The sequence below is a fragment of the Falco rusticolus genome, chromosome 7 (assembly GCF_015220075.1).
Source record: "Falco rusticolus isolate bFalRus1 chromosome 7, bFalRus1.pri, whole genome shotgun sequence".
In the NCBI taxonomy this organism is placed as follows: Eukaryota; Metazoa; Chordata; class Aves; order Falconiformes; family Falconidae; genus Falco; species Falco rusticolus.
The window spans coordinates 53512637-53531544 of NC_051193.1; the positions used below are offsets into that span (position 1 = coordinate 53512637).

The window sequence follows — 18908 nt, forward strand, 5'->3', positions numbered from 1 at the left end:
TAAAGAAATGCTTTCTAATGTCCAGTCTAAACCTTCCCTGGCAAGCTTTGACCCATTGCCATGTGTCCTGTCACTGAATATCAGGGAGGAGAGATTGGCACCTCCCTCCCCCCTTCCCCTCCTCAGGAAGCTGCAGAGAGCAATGAGGTCCCCCTTCAGTTTCCTTTTCTCCAAGACAGACAAATCCAAAGTCTGTAGCCACTCCTCATGGAACATCCTTTCCATCCATCCCCTTCCATCAGCTTTGGTGCCCTCCTCTGAACACATCCAAGTCCCTCACTGTTACTGTATTTGAATCCACCATCAAAATCAAGGTCTTGTGTGTTGGTTCTGACAGAAGTTGTTGAAGATGGCTTCCATGATCATTCTGGTCATTCTGTGTGTTTACTGAGATTGCAGAATCAGAGAATCATAGAATCATTTAGGTTGGAAAAGACCTTTGAGATCGAGTCCAACTGTAAACCAAACACCACTAAGTCCACCACTACACCATGTCCCTAAGCACCACATCTACATGTCTTTTAAATACCTCTTTCCCTTACCATGTAGCAAGCAGGTTGCAAGGCAGCGTTTGCTCGACTCCAAGGCCCTTGTCAGTCAGCACTGTACTTGGAGCTCCCCCTCTTAGCTTTTCTCAGCGTTACGTTACCCGTCTTTCTCTGGCTACCTTTGAGCTCCCTTGCTGCTACTACTGGTCATTACACACACAGAAGACAGCTGCAGTCAAACTCATCTTGCAGACCTGGAATTTTTTTTTTTATATCAACTCCATTGGGAAGCTATCGGACTACATCCATTGCCTGGGTTTGCAGACAGTCTATTTCATGGACAGTTGCTTTCCACTGTTTCAGCTACCAGTAACAAAAAAGATATTTTAATATCCTTAAAAGTTGGCTATTGTGTCCAAATATCAACATGGTGTTACGATTATTCAGCCCCTACCACAAAGAAATAACTACTAGTATAGTGTTCAATTGTATATTTAAATTTTCCTCCACAGGTATCTGAGGTGACTATCATTGGTCTCACTTTCCAAATGGAATAAGTGATGCACAGAGGAGCAACTTGCTCAAAATCACACAGCACCTAGTGACAAAGCAGAGGATGGATTCAGGTCTCCTGGGAAACCACGCACTGCTTGCTCTGTACAGTCACATCATATACGGCAACAATAATATTTTCGAAGTAAAAAAAGAGTTCTTCTTTTGAAGTGCCTCCATAAGAGTACATTCTGATATGTATTTCTGAAAATTCTCTAATGCAATCATAAAATAATTCACAAATAGGAAGCTGGATCTGTGACAGTTGAACAAAGTAACAGAAAAGCAAGAAATTCCAAATTAAATCAACAGCAGAGGAATAGAAGAATAATCTGACATTCAGAAACATACATTCTATTACTCTCCTGAACGCGTTATGTTTCCAAGAGACTCACTAGCAACACAGGTGCATGTCTATGAGCACACATGGACGTACATCTGCTGTGTACATATGTATCCACTTAAAAGATCTGAATTCAGCTTTATGGTCTTCCTTCAAGACAGCTGTGACTTCAGCAATGATCTGAATCAAATCTCAAAAAAACCACACAACAGATAGATTCAAAATGGGTGAACTAACACGTTGTAAAGTGGTTTTACAGACACTATACTGCCTGTCTACAAAGTGAGTGTTTACCTCTGACGGCGTAGCCATCCTTTACTGATGCTGGAAATGGTGGTAGATTATCTTTTGCATATACATCTTGAGCAAGGACTCGGCCCATTCCATCTAGGAAAGAGAAAAGAGAAAAGACCATGCTCCATGTCATTACAGCTAGTGAAAGGGGAAAAAAAAAAGGTGAACAGCAGTGTGCTGTGATTAGATCTCAGTTTTTTGATTTCTGCCTCTACATAAATGACAAAACACTGAAGTCTGAAAGTACTGATGAAAGATTTGTTCAGTAAGTCTGTGTTCCTGGTTATGGTGAAATTGTTGACAGTAGATCTGAATGCCAAGTATCCAAACCCAGAAGTGACAGCTTTGATATAGGATCAGACAGAAAAAACAAGTATTTTGTTGCTTCAGGATGAGTTTTTCTTCTGAAATCTCTTAAAAATACACACTTTCCTGTGTTTAAACTTAAAAAAAGAAGTTATTTTTTTAAAAGCTTTTAAAATAACATTTCAGAATTGAATCCTGTGTACAAAAGGTGATGGACTGAGCCCAGAGGATTCACATAAACAGTAACGATGGAAAAGTTTCCATAAATTGACAGAGAAGTTTTGCAATAGATTAGCTTTTCCTAATTGCTGAGAGCATTTCTGCTTAATGGAGGGTGAGTGCATGTGTGTGTCAGAATTATTTATGTAAATATACGCTATATAGTCCTAAGTATTTTAATAGCTGTTTCAAACATACTCTTTCCCTTCACTTAGCAACTATGACTGATAAGCTGTAATTTGGCTCAGCCTCCCTGTAGAGACTGATATGAATTACTTCACCCTCAGTCAAGTGTTCACTACTTGTTCGCTTTTATGGCGCCAGCAAGAACTTTTTTTTAATATGATGTGGAACAGAGCGGAAAATATGTACCTTATCCCTTCACAGAGTGGGAAAGTGAGAAAGATTTATTACATGTGTGATTAGATGGACTGGGAAGGGGCACATGGGTCAGAACTACTGAGATTGGTTTGATTCCAGTATGTCTTAGCAGAAGAAGGGAATCTCATCTTGTAATAGAGGCCACTGCTCTTAGCAGTGTGTTGTGGCACAGAAAGTATGAAGAAGTGAGTGGATGCGTGACTACTCCTGCCAGGAGAATTTGGGTGGATATGTACTTTATAGATTATGATCTTTCAGACATGCCAAAAAAGAGAGACATGTATCAAGTGTGTTCCTTGTTTTACAGATAGGGAAATCAGCGTGGTTCTGGATCTGCTGGGAAGGCAGAAGACCTAACATTGCACACTAAAGGGACAGGTTTTGTTAAAAAGCGCACCTACTTGATTTGAAAATGTTCAGCTCCGGTGAAGTGGTGTTATAATGGAGATTACTTGTATTTGTTAACACAAAGTGATTTAGTTAGTAATTAATTATAACAACTACAACATCACTGTGCTCACATCCATCTGTATCAACTTTCAGCCTGAAGCAAATATTCATGTTGCATCTCTGAAATAGGTATTGCCATGAAAACACTGATAAAACCTGTTAAAGCAACTAGAAAAGCATGTTTGTGATGGCTATTAATACATCTGTGCATCACTGCATATCAGTGTCTGTGATACACAGTACAGAAGTTATTAGAAAGCTCATGAAACCTTGTACACTGGCACTGGAAAAGACTGCAGACACAGCCATTTAAATTATAGCACAGAAAAGGCAGCTATCAAAAGCCTAGTAAACCCACCCTTTGTTCACAGATGCACAAAATCTCATACAAAAGTGATGCTTCTAATTTTAGCAGGCATGTTGTGTCTTCATTTTACTTCTTGTCTGCTTGCAAAATCACACCAATTAGAGAAAAGTTGAACAGTATGTCCCTGGCATTCTGCCATGCAATACTTGAAGGGAATAAATGGCTAGCCGGTAGTGGGAATGAATTTCATTAAGGGGAAAAAAATGTAAGAATTACTGGCTGAAGCCTTAAGGCTTTTAAAATGAAGCAACTCAGCAACTAAAGGACAATCTGAAGTACCTCTGTACTCTCCTTTATTTGAGCAATTATTTTAGAAATACGCTGACCTTATTTTGATTAATTGTAATTCCAAAAAGATGTTCTGAAGTATTTTAATGTCATCAAACTGCCCATTGTGATGCCCATAATTTTCTGATTCTAACAAAAATGGAGAATTACATTAAACTCACTTTTCAAATTTGGGTATTTTGTAAAGCTTAGCTGGTGAAACTGGTACAGTTCTGTGAAGAATATTGATTTCTCAGGGTACTGGTACTGGGATAAAGCAGTGAGACAGGTGTTGTACTAGAGATGATGGATTTGCTCCCATTTTGTAAATATTGTCCTGACAGCACTTCAGTGTGATCTGAAAAGTCAATGCTATCAAAATAATCAGCTAGTTCAAAATGAATAAACTGTGGAAAAAAATGTCCAAGCTCTACAGAAGTTACAGGGCTCTTGGACTAGATCAGAAAAGCTGCTCTGTTCTGAGGCTGAAGCTCATGAAGTGTGGATTGCCTCTGCTTTGTTCTTTTAGTATCAATTAAACTTCTGCCTCTTAGTTTCAGAAGAATAATCATTATCATGCTGCCTAAAAACTTAACCTTATATACTCATGGAGCAATGTTCAGGTAACTGCGTTTACCTGGAATAAAAGGCTAATGGAAGGCTTCATATACCAGATATTGATGATGGCAGGTGGGAAATATGCTTCAGATGCCTTTGGTTTATGGCCCTTCTGTAAAAAGTTTTAGGACTCTCCATTTTTACTTTTTTCTTTTTTTTTTTTTTTAATATGGACGAGGCTAAATGATCTACACAGGCACTGAGCAATACAACTATCAATGTGAAAGTCAAGTTTCAAAAGATAACTGTACTCATCCTCCCTCTCATGTCAGGGGGGAATAGATTTGCAAGACTACGGCATGCCTTGACTTAACCAAGGCAAGGACTGTACTGGCTACTTGTACAGAGTAACGTTCAGCTGCTTTACTTACGAGGATCAATACAATGTATTATGTTTAGTAGTATAAATAAATCAGGTTAAAATTAATTGGGTAATTTGTTAATGAAATAAATTGCAATCCTAGAACTTTAAACAGTTCACTTTCCTTACAGAGAAATTGTGCTCCTGAAAGTCTCATTTCACCGTAATTCTAATGAAGAAGTTTACAAATCAGATGTACGAAAAGGCTGCTACCTACTGTGGGTATAAATGTTTGCACAAAGACTGGTGTATACATATAAATAGATGGTGTCATTATTGTTATTGACTTCAACAAACAGCATGTGAGGATTATGCTTACCCTATGTCTACCTAGAAGAATATTTTTAGCCATATTTTATTAAGTTTTAGGGAAAATACACAATGGAAGCAACACAAAAGGGTGGTGAAACAGTATGTAACTTTTCATCCAGAAGTGTAAAAGACAGAGAGATGGAGAAAAATGAAAATGAAGATAAAAGGACAAGAGAATGAGACATATTTATAGAAGAACAAAAAAAAGGAAAAGTAATAGCTTATCAATACTTTTTTTTCCCCTATAATCAATACAACCCAAATTCAAGAATTCATTTCTTTACTTAGTTTTGTACTAGAGGTTAAAAAAAATCAAAACTGTTTTTATGTAAAAAAGAATAATAATGCTACAGTACCTTGACAGTACCTCACATCGCAAAATAAACATATGCTGTGCTTATTTTTTCAGGGAGGTACATGCCAGACTTCCATCCTTTATTTCAGGAGATCAGTGTTGTATATATAGCACTTAACTTTGACTAAATATACCTAAAACTGTGGCTTATCATACTGTCCACAATGGGCTGACAGCTATCCAAAAAGGTCTAATAGTGATGCTCAGGCATTTATGCCTTACAGCCTTCTTCTAATCCACACACCACTATGAAAGTGCAGGGTGTAATGTGTGTATTCCTTGCTGATCCAGTATCGGTGCTGTTCTGAATGCAGGATGTGCACCCAGAGATCTGCTTCTTGTTTACCAAGGCACAGGGAGCACTGAACTCCATTTGGAGCGACTAAACACACAGCTGTGATTGTACATACAGTCTGCTAAACCAGGATGTCAATATGAAGATATCTCGAAGGTTTGCGGCAGCACAAAGGTTTGGTGCAGAGCACGACAACTTTGAAATTTAAGACAGAATATCCCATCCAGAAACCACACGTACCTCTCTGCTACCTGGAGTCCACTGATGTCCTAAACATTCTGCCTCTTGAAGCTTGCGGTTCTGCTCTCTCTTCACTCACCACCTCACCTTTGGAAAATCCGGAGGAATCCCTGGAGGAGGTTTCCTCTTCCCTACCTACATTAGGATTACTTGCCAGCAAGCTCCCTGTCATGGTTTTGTTCTATGCCAAGAACACTCTCCCAGATCATGCCCAGGCTTGGTGTAAGGGATAGCAGAAGCAAGGGAGACACCTAACAGGCACTATGAACACACTGTTCCAGGAGGGAGGATCGTTTAGCTGAATAAACGTGAGAGGGCCCTGCTGATTCCTTTTAAGGCCAGACAACGGCTTCTTCTGTCCCCATTTATTTATAAGTATAGACACAGTCACAAGGTCTGACATTTTGCCTGCTGTTTGGTGCCATTTAAGACAACCTCACTGTATAAATCAACAACAGTTATGCTTGATTACAAAGTATCAATAAATCAAATGTTAAATGCAAGTAAATATCAGAAAAGGATCAAATGTACTGGTAGAATAGAAAGGGAATTATGTTGTGTTTATCAGAAGAGGAGGCAAATTCTGGAATGACCAATGGGCCAAGCAGGATCCGGAAAAACAGACTGAGATGAACCGTAAAGATAGAGACATGGAAAAAAGTGACCTGGAACCAATAATTGCTTTGATTTGTTCATTAATCGCAGTTTGGAAAGGGGTTTTAGTGAGAATCTCCTACAGTACGTGAACAGAGTGAACGATCACTATACTTGGCATCTACGGAAGTCCAGTGTTCAATCAATCACTAAGGCAAATTGTGGTTTCTACATTTTAGCTTTGTCGGATGTAACACAGACCAGAAGAAAATTCATTGATATATTTGAGTTCCATTACAGGTATCTTCAGGGAACAGCACTGAGCTCAGCTGACAGTCACCTGACTTTGACAGCAGATTTCTTCTCCTATTATTGGCATTTCCTAAAGCAGTTTCTCCTGGAGAAGGTACTGTCTCAGACACCTCACAACATTAATAAAAGATCAAGAGCTTATGAAGGCTGTAAAATAAGGAATTAACCACCCTAATCCTCACAAAGAGTCCAACTTAAAATACCTCTGTAATTGATGATTTCTGTTCCAAGCACTGGGGTCATCTCCAGAACTGTAATGAAGGCCTTGTCCATAGATGTCAATGGGAATGGAGACATGCGGTGTCTTCTTGCTACCTTGGTAATGTCAACAGCACTGTGACCTGCAACAAGAGAGCACCAGGTTTATGTAGGCTACACACAGTGATACTCATTTAAACCATTTTACTGAAATTAATCCGGCACTTAGGGGAAAATTAAATCAGTTAGTTACCACTATCGGCATTTATGCCAGACACTAGGAAGGCACTATATTCAACTAGAATCAAAAGAGAGATTTTAAACAAAATGCAATCTACAGTTGAAAAAGTTCACAAAAGTGTAGATCCCTACTTGTAATGAAAAACATACCAGAAGTTTTGATGAGCATAAAAGGATCAGTGAATCAGAAACACGAACCCTTCAAAACGATGCAGTATTTTACACTGAGGATCGTAATCTGAGGCTAACTCGGTTCTATGAACTATGAACTCAGGACAATTCACCCCTTGTTCTGTTCCCCACAAACACATCTCAATCTGCTACGTGCAGTGCACAGATAAAACACAAAGGGACACTGCCCCAGCGAGTCTGCAATCCAGGAGTGAGATGGGAGCCAAAGATTTGAAAGGAGGACAGAGGGGAGCACAACAAAACCACTGGACAGTCAAGACAGCAGATGTGCTTCCAGCTAGCGAGTATCCTACCCACTGTCAAGATTTTGTAGTCACCATAGCAAAGTGACATTTAAATGTATAATTTGAGTGAAGGTAGTAGATGCATTAATGGAAGCCTACTTTTCCCAAGTATGAGGGACAGGCTGGGAGAAATGATGACAAAAGTTGTTCGAAAATGAAGCCAACAGCATGTTTGATTTCTTGGTACTTACTGAGAGAGTAAACAAGGGGACAATAAGCTCTGAAGGATTTTGAAAGTCAAGATGAGCAACTGACGAGAGGGAACTATTGCAGGAATACATAAACAAGAGTAACAGGTACAAACCAAAAGATTAAGAAAATGACAGTTGTAGAAATATCTTAAATGGATTTGCCTAGAGCAAGAAGGTGTTTATGAGAGCCAAAGTGGATGATGTTCTGTATGTAATATGTAATGATATTCCTAAAGCAACATAAATTATAATAAGATAGCATTAAAAAATAATAGAACCTAATTTTTAGTTACATGATTCTGCTTTGCAATAGCTACCTAAATATCCCTTTTGCTGTTGCACATTCCTTCAAATTTTGGGAAAAAAAAAAGATTCTTGCATAAAGTCTAGACTTCTAATAAAAAATAACTATAAAAGTAATAAAACAATCATGCAATCTAAGTTTTTCCTTCAGAAGAGAAGGTCGCTTAATCAATCTGTATATACACAACTTCTTTCAGCACTGACACATGCTTGTCTCTCTACATGGGAGATTGTTCATTAATTATTTTTTTGCTGTTAACCCAGTAAACTATCTTTAAAAGGAAGAAGTAGAGACAAATAAAACTGCCCATCTAATTCCAGTCCCAAGAAAGAGTCTGGAAGAAATTATTTAAACAAACTCTTTGAATGATCCGAATTAAACTACTGTGAGATGTAAGTGTAACTAGCGGAAAAACTGCATTCCTGGATTTAGCAATCAGGATGTCCCCAGCAAGCTTACATTTTATGTTATTATGCCTGTATTGTGTTAGCAACCTCATAAAAATGAGGAAAAGGAAAGGAAAGCATTTGTGAGACACAGTCAAACTTCCCATACTTTTCTTTTGCAGAGAAAGAAACCCTGCTTAGCAGCACCATAATTCCTGCAGGTCCCACAGATTCCCCACAATATATGTTAAAAACTTTTTCCTGACTTTATAAAATAAGAAACTATTTTCTAAAAGGAAAAGCTGGAAAAAATGAAGGAAGATGCTAGGAAAAAATGTCACAGCAGTGAAAGCTGGGGGAGTTCTGTGGCAGCAAACAACCTTTATGCTACAGCCATTATGTGCTTTTATGTTTTACTGCTACCTAAAACTCCCTGTGAGCTACTTCAGAAACCAGCATTTCACCTCTTTAACCTTTAAAACTTGAATGAATTCAGAGGCTACGAATACTCTGAATGGTGTCCAGAGTACTAGCTTCAGATTTGGAACTCTGTCTCTAAGTCAAACATTCTGTTAAAATCTACTGATGACTTCTTCAACACATCTGTTTTGAAAATAGATAACATCCCCTAACCTCTGCAAACGTTGTTCCAACACCAAAAGTAACACCCATTACTTCTGCAAGAGAAGCCATGAAAATACATACTTCAAAAATAAAGCTCCTTCAGGTGTTAAAAATATGAATATTTTTAACAGCATGAATAACCATAACAAAGAAAGGAACAAGACACACATGTAACTACTAACCCTTCTCTGTCCCTGTTTCCTCCCACAAACAAATGCTAACTCTCCTTTTAGAGTCATTATCTTATTATCATTAATTTAAACAGACCCAGAGACAAATAATGATTTTGTAAATTCTGAAATGACTAAGTGGTGCTTTTTAATTACAAGTAAATGGCATTGAACAACTCCTCAGACATTCCCAAGTTATCTTTCACTAATGTCAAATGTCAGATGGTTCTAAAAATAACTACTTATATTAAGCAGCATTTCATATGAGAAAATAATCCTCTAGCTTTGAAGCAGTGAAGTCAATTGGTTGTATCAGGTAGAAAATTCCTGTCGGTCTTCTCTATTATCACTAAAACAACTTCCTATTCCTGTTGAGTTTTTTATATATATATATATATATATATACATATATATATACACACACACACACACACATATATATATATAGTGGATCAAATTTGAGACTGGAAAAGATTTCCATAAAACAAAGGAAAGGAGTTGTGCAAATTAAAGAACAGGTCATTTGGATCAAATTTGAATCCTTAACTTTTGTATTTTTTGGTTTGGCATTATGTAACCCAACATTCAATCTCATGTTCAGGTATGAAAATAAAAATCATATATATCCTTAGTTTGATTATTTCCACTTTCTTTGTCTTTGAGTGTTGACTTTTTTGCCCAAAAAACTTGCACACACATGATAGTTTACAATAATACATCACCACAAACAACACAGACCTCCATGTCATTAGAAGAAAAACCTGAAAGAAAAAATTAAAAGGCAACTATCGATTAATACATAGACATGACACGCTATTTACACTTCTTTAATTTCCTATTTGGACTGAATTTCATTGCCTTAAGTTATGAAATTTCTTCTGCAAATCCACTTATGTCCCAACCATCTTTCTCATCTGACTGTCATTTGCTGTCTTCTGAGCAGTCTTGGTTTCTCAACAGAGCTATGAAGTTTCAGTACTTACTTGCTCTGAGGATATTCTCCTTGCTGCTGCACCTAGACTGGACCTGCAGAGAGAGCACAGAGTCTATGAGATACAGAATTTAACAAGAATGCAAAATACAGAGACATAATGGGCAAGCTCCTGGGATCTAAGACAGAGGCTATATGTATTTTCAGGAACATTCTTACATACTCTGTATGAGATAAGTACGTTTACGCAGAAGGGTAGTAGCTGATGGTCAGGATCTGATACAAACAATTTGATTCCACCCCCCACATAAGAAACAAGATGGCCTAAGGACAGTAATAGAGTGAAATCAAAGAACACAGTGGTTAAAATTACGTGTCAAGCTCTAGTTTTAAACAGAATATCCACATTTCCTTATACAACGGTAATTACAGTAACTCTGAATCTAGGCCCTGTTTTATGATTAGACAAAATACTAACATAACTATATTATCACGACCTGCTTTAAAATTCTATTATTGATATTTTCAGGTATTGTAGAAAGAGCTTAAAAATACTCAATTTAGATTGCGTTGATTCTGAAGACATCTAGTAAGACTTCTTCAAAATTGTATCAACAGCTCCTGGCTGGGGCCAGATAAATTTACTCACTTGTTTCTGTTTGGTTAAAGGAAATGCTAGGCTCAGAATGAATTTTACAGTGCAATTCTACTTTAAAAAGTAACTGTGAGGATGGCAACTGGCTTCTCAACAAATCCTCTTCCTAGATGCTTAGCTCCCACTGTGCTATTCCAGACACTGTAGTCTGACTGTGGGGAAATGGGAGGATTCACGCTGGTCTAATATTCTAGTAACACTGGGTATTTATAGAGTTCCATCCGTTTACTGTACAGATTTTAAAAAGAATTGTTTTTTGAAGAGTATCAGTCCTGTAAACACAACACAGTTTAAACTTTACCTATACCGAAGCATCAGCTCTTGTTAATTCTTCTCAGGTTTGGAAACCTTGTATACATTGTGTAGTAACACTGAAGTTGCAAGTTTTTAGGTAACTACTTTGACCAGCAGGCTGCCTTCTGGCAGGTCAGCTGGCTGAACTGGTAACACTTTAACAAGCTTCCTGTGTGGACAAAACCCCAGCTAAAGTAAACTTCTGAGGGAGGCAAATCTCAGAGAGAGGATGAACGGTTTCCTTCTCTTTTTTACCGTACTGACAAATGTTTTGCCAAATTTCAGTGAGAGGATAATAAAAGTAAAACTGGGTAGACGTGGTGAAGGAAGTGGAATAGCACAGGTGACGCTGAGGGTGTAATTTCCCTGCAGCACCACTGTTCTTTGCTGAAAAAGCAAAGGAGTGAACCCAGATTATCTTTCAGACTACAGTGTCAATTTGCAATTCCAGAAAAATTGCCTAGAAAGTGAGTATGTATGGTCTAAGAATTGATGAAGAATGGTGCACACTCAACCCCCCAAAAGCTGTCTTCAGAAAGGAACCACCACTTAAGGCTGAAACCAACTGTGCCCCAACTTCTAAACCTCTTTCTTCTGTTCCACAGCAGCTTGCCCCAAATGTATATTCACATAAAGAAATTTGGATTCTACAGCGCAACACAGTCTACTTATTGTAATGGAATAACTTATGGAAAGTAATGTTGCAACTTAGAGTGGGTTATGGTGTCCTTCCCTGAAAAAACTGTTGTTTAAAAAAAAAATCAACAGAAATCCCCCAAACCCTCCCTCCTTCCCACCAAAAATACTATACAAGAAAACTGCAAACAAAATATTAATGATGCCCAAATTTGGCCCAGAGTTGTTTTACCAGATTTCAAAGGCATGACATGAACTCTCTTTGGAAGAAGTAAATGTTTACCTGTAATTTACCAAAAGACAATTCTGGACCAAAAAGATGGTATAATGGTAAGAAAGAAATCGTGAAAGAGAGAGGCAGAGAGAGAGGCGGAGGTGGGGTGGGGGGCGGAGAGAGAAGCAGGATGGACGTGGCAAGGCAGAAGATGGTGTGTGCAAAAGGAGACATGGGCCTATGTGTGTAAGACTACTGTTTAAAATGGAAGAGGCTCTCTTATTTCTCACTGAAAACCATATGAAAAGAAAAAAACGAGGAATGGGCCTGCTGCAAAATAACCAAGCGATTCAGCAAACTGTGGAATGAAACTCAGTGAGATAACATAGTCCTAAAGAAAAAGGCAAAAAACCAAAAATACAAAACACAAACATTTGAAACAATCTACTAAAACAAACTAAGTAAAATATGTGATCCAAAGGACACAGATAAAAGCTACTAGAGAAGGAGGAAAAATGTTAGCAGACAAAGACAGTGCTAAAGAAGTAAAATGAAAGTCAAGAGAGTGTCTTCAACAAAGTGGAGGAACAGAAGGAGCCCAAACCCATAGCGCAAAGCAATGTTTGCGAATGGAAAACAGCTCCTTTGAGCAGTAATAGTTACTCTCGAGTTGTAGCCTCTATTCCTCCTCAGTTCATCTTTAAGCCCTTCCAACCTATAGTGGAGCTAGTGTATGGACAAAAACAAGAGATTTATAATGAACAGAGCAGCTGAGATTTGCAGATCAAATCTTCTAATATAAAAAACGTGCTGACAAAGTTTTGCTCTTACAGTGTCCAAATGACAATGGCAACAAAAGACAGCTGGCTTCACACGCAGCCTCTCACAGGTCATTTTTTTAATTCTGTGCACACAGAGGACTTGAAATTTACTTTTTGTTTTCTTACACCCAGCCTACAGTTTCCATGTTATCACTCACCTGATGGGTAACATATGCAGTATGAGAAATAATTTGCTTCCCACAAATTTTAAAAGCAGCTGTGGAAGAGGAATCCATGATAATAAAGTAAAAGGCTTGATCAGCTAGACTTGATCGTTCCCCAACCTATGCTCACAGCTGCAGAATACAAACCACGTTTGAACATAACTGACATTGAAATTAGTTATTACATGATACTTCCATCTGTTTAATATGAATTGCACACTGATATTCTAAATCTTATTTTTAAACAAAACTGCAGTAAAATGATTTTGAATAAAACCCACCAGTTTTCTAACACATAGTTTTAGCAGCAATGAAGCTTCGCATGAATGGGGTCATGTGCTTTGAGTGCCTTTTATCATATTCATTACTTGTATGTTTTACTCCTTTGTTATTTAATGTGACATTTACAAAAAACCTGTATTCTTTTCACAGCTACTGTTAACTAAACATACAGTTGGCGTACAGTACCACGACTGAGTGGGGCGAGTGATTAGTACTATTATTTACTATTATTTGTCTCATTCACAGGTAGTTCCAGAAATAACGATCTACTGCTGTCTCTCACAGGGGAAGTATAGATTTATTGTTTGTCCATTCTACAGCCTCTTGGCTCACAAAGTATCTTGGCAGAAGACACAGTGGGCTACCAGCCAGTACCATTCCCCTGCACAGTTCAGGCAGAATGTAACCAAACCCAAAGCATTCAGTTCACATTACTCTGTTTTTTAAGCACACTGGATTTTATGTTCTTTAAGATATAATTTCATCATGCTGGAGTGCAGAGTAAGCTTTCTTCCACAGGCTAAAGTAGCGAACAGAATGTGAAATTAAGTACTCAAAAATAAATTAAGGGAATGGTAAAATAAAGAGTCCTGCTGACATTTTCTGTCTAGCAATCATTATTGGTCTGAAAAATGAAATCAATGACTACTAAATTGGATTAATTTAAATTTACAAGGTATGTTTTGCTGCAAATAAAAATCAGTCCACAAAAAAATTTTTACAAGAAAAATAGAAAAGACACAAAGAAAAAATCTGTGCTACAAGTGAAAAAATCATGTGAAAAATAAAGAAAAAAAGAAAATTGAAAAACCCTTTAACAATTTACCATGACTTAGGAATGGTTAGAGAAATTACTTACCTTTTTAAAGTCATAACAAGATTAGCACAGAGTATTAAGTCAGCTCTTCATTATGGGAGGTACAATTAAAAACCATTGGTTATAATAAAACAAATTGCTACACAAAGATGAAGAGTTTCCAGCCCAATATGAAAAGCTAACTCTTATGGGAGTACATTGAAATTCAATTTTATAACATGAAGAACAATTCAGAACAATGACATCAAAACATGAGTTACCACCAACAGAAAGAGCCCATTTCTCAGGAACACAGAGCCTGTAGGAAGCTAACCCATAATCTTTGTTATTTATGGGAAAGCACATTGCTCCACTTTGAGGAAAGCATGCAGAATGTGGAACCACCAGCAGAAACCCAAACATACATACAGACATACAGAGGACTAAGGTACAGCAAAGGGAATGAGTTCGCCAAGCTGTAATGAAGGAAGCAGGGTATGCAAAGCACAGCAGCCGTTAACCGTTTAAGGACTGTACTCCTCCAACTGTCTCATCAACACCAGGCAGGCTTGTTTATGAGATATTACACCTACTACATCTTGCTGTCAGTAAGAAAGTGCATAACTCAAACAACCTCTCTTTGAAACTTCAGCAGGTTTATGAAGACAATTTATTCTCTGTGATGTGGGAAAGTACGCTGCTGCTGCTTTTTTCTATGTGTGATTTATTAGTGATTACATGATCTGAGTTCTGTACAATATACTCTGTGCACATGCCATTTGCATGGTCTCCCAAATACTTGCCTGCTTTAAATAGACTGCAAATCACATATGATCTGATTTACGATTGTAGGGGTCTGCATGGTGTCTTTTGCCTAAAGTACTTTCCTCCCCCCCTTCCCAAACGGTACAACATACATTCATCACTATCTGTAAACGAATATATAAAATACAACTAAACCATGAAGAGCAATGTCTCAAACTGGTGTGATAATACTGTTAACATTGATTTTGGCCTGTTATTCTAAGCAATATACAAAAGGTTAAACTAGAAGGAAACTGAAAAATGTAATGAAATACATTGGTTGTTTTCATTAAAAAAGATGTTTTAAATCTAATCTGAAGAACAGAGAGAATTGCTTTGATTGAATTAATATGGAATATAAAAATGAAGTTGTTAAAAATTTCACAGGAAACATATGTCTGGAATTGCTTACTTCAGAAAACATTCAACAAAGTATTTGAGGATTAAATAATCCTAATACAAGATGCAATTGCCCTGTTTCAGGAATGCATTCCTATTCAAACAGCACTTTTACACTGAGCTGAACATGCAAGGTCTTAAGAGTATGCTTTATGGCCATCTGAATTAGGGCTGAAGTCAGTTCAACACTATAGAATAATTTTTTCTTGTTCTACTGACAACATCTCTGAAAGGGAAAGGAAAGTGAGCTCAAGGAATTTGATAGCAGCAGACATTACTCAATAACACATTTTTCAAAAGGAGCAGCACTGTTGGTAGGGTTCACCTCACCAAAATTTAAATATGAATCATATATTATTCTACACATGGAATTACTTGTTTGGAGTCAGTGGGAAGAAATAAGCACAAAACCATTTGAAGCCAAAATAATTTTAGGAGCAGATTTTTACACTTATTAAATGTTATGCTTGGTAGACTTGACACTGAACAAAAAACATCTTCAGATCCATATACTACTGAGTTCTCTTTTCTGCGTTTTTTCCTCGTCACCTACACTTTACATAAAGATGTATTTAATTGTGATCATTGTTTCCCAGTAGACTCACCATATACGTGGAATTTTATGATCAGGTTATGGTTCATCCTAACTACTGTTGGAACAGGAAGGTGGAAGTGGGTTGATGAATATACCACAGAAGCACAAGGGCTGAATTGGTTCCTTTTATAGGAGCAGTATAAAATAAAAGAAGATACTATGTAATATTTGGAACAAAATGAAATGAAAAGGCAAAGGGCAGTTTTCTGGGATAAGATGCTGATTAGTCATCTCTCAATGGACACTGACCTTGTCCTGGAGATGCAAAATCAAATGTTATTAATAAGAGAGGGTTCAAACAAAATCTTACATTCCAGCTAAAACTGCAAGCTGAACATCTCACTGAACGAGAAAACAGGAAGAACTATGATACGTACAGCAAAAAAGGAGACAAAATAGTAAACCGCTGGTCAGAAAGCTGATGGGAAGGCAAACTTGCTACTACAAACCGGCAGCATAGGCTTGATAGTTGAGAATAAAAAGAAGCAAAGAGAAAGGAAGTGGGTTTTATTTCTTCAGAGAAATTTTAATGAAACGTTTATGTTTATATGAGAAAAAATATGAGCTGGTTTTTGTGTTCTTAAAAGTATGGGACAACATACAGATATGCTGTATGAATAACACTAGAAAGACAGCGTGTTTCTGTGATATTTTAGGGGCTGTTCAGGGCTTATTCAAAATCATACCAGTTTTGTTCAGAGAAACAGTATTAGTTATAATACCCATATATGGAGAGGACACTCATCTTGTGTAAGCTAAAGCCTGTATTAAATCAAGACATAAAAATTACTGCCAAGTAATTTGTGCACAAACTTCAACAAATATCCACACAGATATTTCTAATCTGTGCTAACAGAATCCAAGTGGGAATTGTAAGACACAAGAAATCTCTAGGAACATCACACTTGGGAACATCAAAATTTCTACTACTTGTATTATTAGCTGTGAACAAGATCTTTTATTTGTTTGAATGAAAATGTTAAATGTTCACTAAAAGCTCTGAAAGTCTTCTCCAGTTTGAGAAGTTGATAGTGTAAATAAAGGCAGAGAAAAAAAAAATTCTTTCCAAAGAGATGTAAGAGAAAGAGATTCCTGTTGTCCTTGTTGCTTGCCAGAGAAATGGAATTTATTTGCCTGTTTTCATAGAAACTCACACCCTGGCAATTTGATTGAATTGCTTAGCCTCACAAGTATGTGCTAGATGTCTGAGTTACATCCTATCTAACCAGCATTAAGGCTTTTTAAACTCCTTGTCCGTTCCGGTTCAACCAGCTGTCAACCAGCAGCTTTTCAAGCTGCTGTCAATCAGATGGACTAAAAATATATAGGTGATGTACAGAAGTTCTTGGCCTCAAGCACACCATAAATTACTCTCTAACTTTTGACATACCCTAGGGCTGACAGTTTAAAAAGTTTCATTTCTATTACAAGTGTTTTGCTTTTAAATGAAATCTTAACTATTTTCATATTTCTGTTTCTTGACCCAGCAACAGCCAATTTCAACGCAGCATTAAAAGGAGATTTCCACACTACTGCAAAAAAATGGGAAACTGTTTTTCTTGAATGGTGTGACCCTCAAAATCAGAATTCTAAATTAAATTTTTTGTTCAAATATAGTCAAGCAAAACTGTCATGTTTAAGTGAAACACAACGTTCAGGACACAGCAGATCAATGTGATATGTGCAACTCTTTGTTTTCCCTTTGACATGTAGGCATTATGATGTCATCATGATTATTTTCAGCCAGTCTTCTACATGAGACAAGATAAGGCTATTTCATTTTAATCTCCCTGTTCAAAAACTAGTTTCATGTTTTACTTACTAAACATTATCCAAACTCTCTTCTGAATGGGGAATTACTTAGTTCTTTACATGTTTCTCTTCTGAATGGGGAATTATTTAGTTATACAGAAAATGAGTACCCCTGAAAATGATGTAAGAAGTCTTTCCTTAGTGAAAGTTCATGTTAATTTGGAGACAGAAAATGCAATATAGACTTCCTTGGTACCCACTCAGGGCCTTCTGCTACAGCATCACATTTTCTGTTCCAGCTGTGTTTCCTGAACTGCTAGCAGAACAGCTGCAGTCACCACCCACCCCACCTGCGACAACTACGAAACAAAATTCAGTTTTCTTAATATCTAGTTATTGTCAACATCTGAATAGATGTTGGTGAGAAAGGGACAGAGATCTGTTTGGATCTTTTATCTTCTGCTGCTTTTGTTCCAACCTGGTTCAAGGCCTCCAGGCCTCCATCCCTTTGATCCAAGATCTGTGGGAGTGAAAAAGCACCTCCTCGTTGAGCTTCAAAGGGTTCTCAATCGAACTTGTAATTGCTAATGAAGCCTGCAACCTGGATGTCATGCTTACAATCTTACCTTCTGGAAGCTGAACACAGGGAACATTCCCTCCATTTCTACGTCCAAAGAATATGAACACACAAAAACAGTAACAACAAACTCAAAACAATTATAAACTTCAAAAGTCACCAATCTACTAATGAGTGAATCTTCAGGCCTAGAGTCAACAGAAGGCCATCACCCAATTTCTTATGTTTTTCAGGCATATTTAAAGTTAAATTTCAGCTTTTTCCATTGGCATTTGCTTGGTGATTTTTATCATTATTATAATTCTAAAGTGGATGGTTGGATGGTTGGATGACTTTAATTATATGACCAGGAACAAAACATATATTAACCCATGTGGTTCGATCAGAATTTCTGCTCCAGCCTAACTCTGATGGAGTTGATTTTAGGTAAGACTAACATTTTCATTTGAGCTAGAAGCATCAAATTTGAAGAGCTTCAAGTACGAAAGCAAAAACCAGTAAACACAGGTAACAATAATCTTATATACGGTGTACATTATAGTCACTGATGTATACAGCATTCAGCCAAAACTTCAGACTTGTACGCTTTCAAGTATAAAAATGAACAAAGCTTTTTAAAGTTAAAATTCAAATCAGGGAGCAACA

At 37.3% G+C, this 18908-nt stretch overlaps 1 protein-coding gene across 8 annotated transcripts in view; it reads right to left on the reverse strand.

Annotated features, from left to right (window-relative positions):
- GPHN (gephyrin) overlaps positions 1-18908 on the reverse strand; it is a 296920-nt gene that overhangs the window by 43322 nt on the left and 234690 nt on the right. For all 8 annotated transcript variants that reach the window (XM_037393801.1, XM_037393798.1, XM_037393797.1 and 5 more), the window contains 3 exons: positions 10327-10369; positions 6958-7095; positions 1678-1770 (listed from right to left, as the gene is read on the reverse strand). In XM_037393801.1, coding sequence (XP_037249698.1) covers positions 1678-1770; positions 6958-7095; positions 10327-10369 — 274 coding nt within the window. The remainder of the gene's footprint in view (positions 1-1677; positions 1771-6957; positions 7096-10326; positions 10370-18908) is intronic.